A 6,913-nucleotide genomic window follows, 5' to 3' on the forward strand; every position below is an offset into this window, starting at 1 on the left:
AACGTACTGACCTGGCAGGGTCCCATGGAAAAGTGACGCTGCCAGACCTCACAAAAAGCAGAACCATCACAACTGCTTTTCATACTGCTGCACCTGGCTCACTGTGTATACCCATGCAAGGCTGTAGGTAACAGGGCTGCAACTGTGCATTTTAGTTGATCAACAAATTTTCTGAACACCTTTGATGTGTTCTCTCTACGTAATACACATTTTCACTGTGCTCCAAATCCTTGAACCTGACTCTTTTTCAAACTACTCACTTGGTCCGTTCCAAATGTTAGTATGCCTTCTTTTAGTTTATGTAAGTAACTGAGCAAGTGTGCACAAAGAATTCATGCAAAAAGATATTACATCAACACATGGAGAATGGTAACTATTTATAAATGTATTATCACTACATATATATATATATAATATAGAGAAACTATGACAAAAAAAGTAGAAAAGGGGGAAAGGAACAGCAGGAATCAAGCAATACAATTTGAATTATTAAAAGCTCGATGAGATTGTTTTATGTAGATAAATGGCTAGAACAGGGGAAGTAGCTTTTTTTTTCTTTTTCTGTAAAAGAACAGATAGTAAATATTTTAGGTTATGTAGGCCAAGAGGCAAACTGGAGGACATTATACAGTACTTCTATAACAAAACAAAAAACAAATTTCACATATTTTTTATTGATGAAATTTAAAATGTGATAATATTAATTCAGTACATTTTCTTGTAATAGAGATCTGCTAATGAGAAGAATGGAATTATTTTGGGGAGGATAACATTTTCCTTAATTAAAGGTTCTACGTTACTGTTCCCTGTCATCAAAATCAACTGAAAATGTTCATCTGTTAATTATAATCTATAATGAGAGTTTATGTGTTTCATCTTTGAAAATGCACGTATGAACTGCGAAGTACTGATACCAATCCACAAAGATATGATTTTAAATTGAACAGTTTTACTTCTGAGAAGGCATTACAGAATTCTATTTGATTTTTCTCATGTTTGCCTTTGTAGTATGTCATTATATACTTAATATAATTGTAGATTAATCATTTCCAACTAAAAGTTTAGGTAAAAGTTTTTCAGTTGCACAGTGAAATGCATTTTGAAATATATAAATTCTCCTTGGGGGATTTTTGGAAATCTCAAAAAAAAAAAGAAAAGAAAGCGCTACTGGAACTACAGTTTGCGCTGGGGAACTATGTCTGCTGCAAACGTGTGAGAGACTGGAGATCTCACATCTTGTTCCTACTTTGCTGAAGTTCTCATTAGTTCAAATAGTCTGCCAATTAATTCTCTTGAATTTCCTAAATAGGCATATCATATGCAATTCACTTTGATTTTTTCATTCTAATATTTATACACTGTACCTCTTATTTCTTTTTACTCTCATATTGCAATAATACTGACAATGGACATTTATCTCTTGAATTTAAAAAGAATGTGTCTAAAGTATGAAGTATATCACATACTTTAACATGTAGTGTGTTTGCTTTAAGTTTCTGAGAGAAAATATTTATCAAGTTAGATAAATTCCCTCCTAGTCCTAGTTTTCTCTAAGGGCTTTACAGCAAGAGGGTGTTGAATTTTACATAACGCTTTTCAGCATCTGAGAGATTGCAAGTAGTATGTCCCCTTTAACCTGTTGTTGTAGTGAATTACACTGAAAGGTTTGTCTAATACTGAATTATCCTTGTATTCCTTGGATGGGTTCTTCTTGATCCTAACTCTTATCATACTGCTGGACTCAAAATACAAAGAAATTTAATTAGGATTTTTGGCAACTATATATTAACACATAATTTGTACTAGCCTATAAATTTTTTCCTGTACAAGTTTTACCTGATTGTGGTGTCAAGATTATACTAACCGTATGAGATTAAAATCTTCCCCATATCTTTCTATGATCTGAAATAAAATGGGAATTAATCACTGAAAGTCTGTGAAAACTTGCTTGACTTTAGTGCCTTTTTATCAGAAGAAAATCCCTAAAGAGCATTTCAACTTCTTTTATGGTTATTGGTCCATGTCAGGCTTTTATTTCTTCCTGGAAAAATTCTGATAATTTGTGTTTTCCTAAAATTCTCCTTTTCATTTAGGATTTAAAATCTGTCATAAATATTCATTTGTATCTGCAAATATGCTTCTTCATTCCTGCTATTTGTGCTTTTTTTCTTCATCACATTTACCATTCATCTCTTACTAGTCTTCATAATGACCACTTTCTGACTTGTTAACCAACTCCATTTTTTTTGTTTCACTAAGATTTTCCTCATCATTCCTTTGCTTATACTATCTTTGTGCTAGCTTAATTAATCCTGATGAAGCTTTCTGGGTTGAAAACACATTTCACTTATATTTATTTTTAATCATTCTTTTCTAATATAATGCCTTTAAGTCTTTACTCCTCACATTCTACCGGTAACAGCTGCTTTTATTTAAGTCCAAAATTAATACAATTGGCTTCCCATCTAGACACTGAATGAACCAAACCATTTTCTTTGCTAACTTTCACCATTTGGTGATCAATTCATGAAGACAGAATTTCATAAGCTAGTCTTTTAAAACATATAAAAAAATGCCTACACATTTTCCAAGCAATAAGCTTTAAACTTAATAAAACTAGGGAATTTATTTAGGAATAACTCAAAAATTAATAAAAGAGGAAAAGCAACTTAAAATGCTATGTGTGGAGAAAGCATATGCAAGAAAAATGTGCACATGTACCTTCCAAAGAATTGACCCCAAATCTCAGAGGGTTCACCAGGTAACCCCTCTATGGGGAAGGGTCAAAGGACAGCCTGAGAACCAGGTCTTGTGAGGAAGAGAGGAGACAGTCTACTCTCTATGTTTATGTTTCGGGTTGATCAAAGGCTATTCTCCAACTGCAACCCAGAGCCATTTTTGTCCTGGGAGGTAGGGTCACTGCTGTAAAATCTGTCATATGAGTGTGTAGTGGTGAGAAATGGAGAACACTACAATGTTATTTAAAAAGACTTAAATGAGCTGGGCACCGTGGCACACACCTGTAGTCCTCACTATTCAGGAGGCTGAGGTGGGAGGACTGCCTGAGCCCAGGAGTTTGAGTCCAGCCTGGGCAACATAGTGAGACCCTGTCTCTAAAAGATAAAATAAAAAGAGTTAAAAATAATGTCTTTTGCAGCAACTTGAATGGAACTGGAGGCCATTATCCTAAGTGATATAACTCAGGAAAAAACAAATACTTTATGTTCTGGAAAGTGGGAGCTAAACTATGGGTATGCGTGGTCACACAGACTGCTATAATGGGCATTGGAGACTCAAACAAGGGAGTTTGGGAGAGGGGTGAGGGGTGAAAATTTACCTATTGGTACAACGTGCACCATTCAGGTGATGGGTTCACTACAAGCCCAGGCTTCACCACTATACAATATATTTATGTAACAAAATTCCATTGTTCCCCTTAAGTCTATTGAAATAAAAATTAGTTAAATGAATTGACATATAAAGCAATAAAACATGAGTGATGTTCCCTGTGAATATTAATAGAAAGAATGAATGGCAATATTCCCCATAGGCTATTTATTCAAATTGATGGAGGCCTTACAGAGCAAAGTCCATAAACATCAAGTGTGTGTCTTGAACTTTTATATTTGTGCCCATGCAATCACCGCCCAGGTAATCCCCAGGGCATAGGAAGGTTGCCCTGGGCACTCTCCCACTTAATACGCCCCTCCTAAAGGTAACATTACACCTGTGAGCTTTGTCCACATTGTAGTTTGTTAACTGTAGTTGGTTTATTTTCTTTTAGTGTATTAGTCCATAAAGACATTGTAATATATTTACCCATTCTGCTCTTATTGGACATTTGGGATTTTTCCATTTTAGTGGTCTAACAATGACCATTCTTATACATCCCTGTGCATTCTTTTGGTGCAGGTATGCATGCACCTCTTTGAAACTGGCCAAAGAACATATTTAACACTTGTAGATACTACCAAACAATTTTCAGGGGTATAATCTGCAGTTCCATCAGCAGCATATGATAGTTCTCATTTGTCTGTATCTTCTCCAACATCTAAATAAATATAGATGAAGTAGTTCCAATAAAAATTTAGTGTCTGAATTGGAAAGTGCAGTGAATGCAAAATACACAATGGATTTCAAAGGCTTAGTTGGAAAAAGAGTAAAATCTCAATTATTTTTAAAATTGAAGACAAGCCGAAATAATATTGTGGATGGGTAGGGTTAAAAATACTGCTAAAACAAATTTCACCTGCTTTTTTTTTCACCCTTTTATTTTTTTTTTCACCCTTTTAAACATGGCTACCAGAAAGTTTTAAATTCCATATGTGACTTACACAATAGTTCTATTAACCAGTACTGCTCTACACCATATACGCATATATAAGACAACTGAAAACTCAAAAATATGCAACCTGTTAAAGTGTGGGTATGTTGACTGTAAAAACTACAGAACACTTGTTACATAAAGCAAGTCAGTTGCTCTATTCCAGCAGCAATACCCTAATTTAGATATATATTAATAGATAACCTGTTCAAGTACTGAATCATAATTTGTTTTGCAAGACAAAATTGAACGTTAGTCACTTTGTAGTGTGTGCATTCATTCTAAAAGAGAAAACCTTAAGTTTAAAATAAAATGCATACCTACTGTAGCCTACAAGAAGATTCATTTAGCAACAAAAGATTACACCAAGTCTTCTTGGCTAGTGATTTAAGTCATATATACTATATAATTAACACAAAAATCAGTGAATTCAAAAACAAATCATCCTTCACATGCTGCCCGAAACAACTGCAAATACAGCATACTCGTTCAAAGGCAAATACAATGACAGAAGTTTGGCTTTTCTTTAGATTACATATTGTTAACAGGTGGTGGCTGGGTGAAGGCCTGAGAGAGCCTAGTGCTGGTCTGAGACCTAAGTAAAGATGAACGAACGAACGAATGAATGATTAAAAACCACACGCACTAGTCAGCGTAACGATCAAATACGATAAACACGCCATAACAACATCCAATGGCCTTTGAGACAGCAAACACGATAGAGCCAGACAGTACGAAGTAATGAAAGCAGAGTGGAAAGGGTTCCTTCCTGGATACAGACTAGCTAAAACCCCAAAGCAAATCCTGCCCCAGCACAAGGCACTCCGGTTCCGCACCTCTACTGCGTCAGTTATTTGCATTTTCCTGCAGGACAAGCAAAAAACACTTTGTCACCTTCCCACTCCTAAACAGCTGGAAAGGGGCTGAAAGGCTTTACAGAGCTGCTCAGGGAGGCCTCGGAAAACTATGCCTATTCCGGGTCCTGGTCCAGCGGCGCGCACCTGACTTCTGACACCGGTCACCCGGCTGCAGGGTGTGGCTGCTCCCACCTTCAGAAAGCAAGATGACCCCTCAGCCTGAACAAAGCGCTCTGAGACCCTGGCCCACCGTCAGCTCCCAACCGGGCGCTCGGCTCCACAGGTGTGCGGGTAGGCGAGCCCGCCCCCACGGCCCACTTACCCAGGTCCAGGGCCTGGTCGCACCTGAGCAGCGCGGCCTCGGGCTGCTGCTGGCGCTGCAGACTCCGCGCCTGGCCCGCCAGCCTGCGCAGCCGGCACTCGGCGGGGAAGCACTTCTCCAGCAGGCCGCTCAGCACCACGTTGACTCGCCGCGGCTGCGGCCACGCCGGGCCCGGCTCCACGCAGCGCTTGCAGACCGTGAGCCCGCAGGGCAGCGTCACCGGCTTGTGCAGCAGCCGCCGGCAGCGCGGGCAGCCGAGCAAGTCGCGGGGCGCAGCGGACGCGGAGGCCGGGTGCCCGTCGCCGGGCGCCTCGGGCGCGCAGCCCGGCTTCCCCGCGGACAGCCGCCGCTCGCGCAGGCCGACGGCGCGCGCCAGGCCGCCCGCCAGCTCCCCCAGCTCCTCCGGCCGGAGCGCCCCGAGCCGCGCGGCGCCGCGGAACGCGCCCAGGGCCTCGGGGAGGCGGCCAGCGCGGGCCAGCGCGTCCCCCAGGCGCAGGCACAGGCCGCGGTCCGGCTGCGCCAGCCCGGCCAGCATGGAGCGGAAGAGCTCGGCTGCCGTCTCGTAGTCGCCCGCGCGGAAGGCCTCGTCGCCCTTCTCTACCCGCTGGGCGAACGGCTCCCCGCGGTCAGAGCCGGGACACTGGGGCGGCGGCGGCGGCGGGACCGGCTCGGGGCTCATAATCGCGGGGCGACGACGACGCGGGCCCACAGCGAAGACGCAGGAGGAAGGATGCTTCCCTTCCCAGACCAGGGCTGCGGGAGCGCGGCCGCCGCCTCCGCCGCCAGCCGCGCGCGTCTGGGGGCGGCGCGCTGCGAGCCGCTGCGACCACGGGCGGGGGCGGGCGCAAGGCTCGGCCGCGTCCCCAGCGCTGCGTGGGCGGCCGGTCCCCGCAGGGCAGCAACCGCACCTGGGCGGCCCGAGCCCCTGCCCACGCGAAACTCCCACCTCGCTCCACTGGCTTACAACCCAGGTCGCCAGCCCCTCTCCCCGGCCGCGTCTCCTCCGACCCCTCGCCCCGGGGCCCTGCGCGTGTGCGCGCGCCTTCCCCGCGCCACTTTCCGCGAAGCTGCTGGGGCCGCGCCGGGAGCAGGCGTCCCTGCCGTGGGCTGCCGGCTCGCCAGCACCAAGGTACGTGCCTTTCCCCAGAGACCTGGCAGCCCAGACGCCCTGTGGCTCTCCTTAAAAGAGAGCCCAGGGAAGTTACCAAGCACATCACTACCAAGCATCCCTAGCTTTGATTTAGGGAACTGTCTTGAGTGACTGGGAAGGCTGAGGTGGCCACTGAGCGGACATCATCAGCAAGCTTCTCTTAATGGAACTGCAAATTTAGATGTTTTAGAACTCAAATTTTAACAGAAGTGTCGAGCCACAGTCACGCGTTCCATGGAGAACCAAGCTAGGTGCTGGGA

The 6,913-nt window shown here is 44.0% G+C and overlaps 1 protein-coding gene across 2 annotated transcripts in view; it reads right to left on the reverse strand.

Annotated features, from left to right (window-relative positions):
• LONRF2 (LON peptidase N-terminal domain and ring finger 2) overlaps positions 1-6,295 on the reverse strand; it is a 44,718-nt gene extending 38,423 nt beyond the window's left edge. For both annotated transcript variants that reach the window (XM_076001035.1, XM_020286282.2), the window contains exon 1: positions 5,504-6,295. In XM_076001035.1, coding sequence (XP_075857150.1) covers positions 5,504-6,182 — 679 coding nt within the window. In that variant the 5' untranslated portion in view covers positions 6,183-6,295. The remainder of the gene's footprint in view (positions 1-5,503) is intronic.
• Positions 6,296-6,913: the final 618 nt, after the last annotated feature.

The sequence above is a fragment of the Microcebus murinus genome, chromosome 3, assembly GCF_040939455.1.
Source record: "Microcebus murinus isolate Inina chromosome 3, M.murinus_Inina_mat1.0, whole genome shotgun sequence".
Lineage (NCBI taxonomy): Eukaryota > Metazoa > Chordata > Mammalia > Primates > Cheirogaleidae > Microcebus > Microcebus murinus.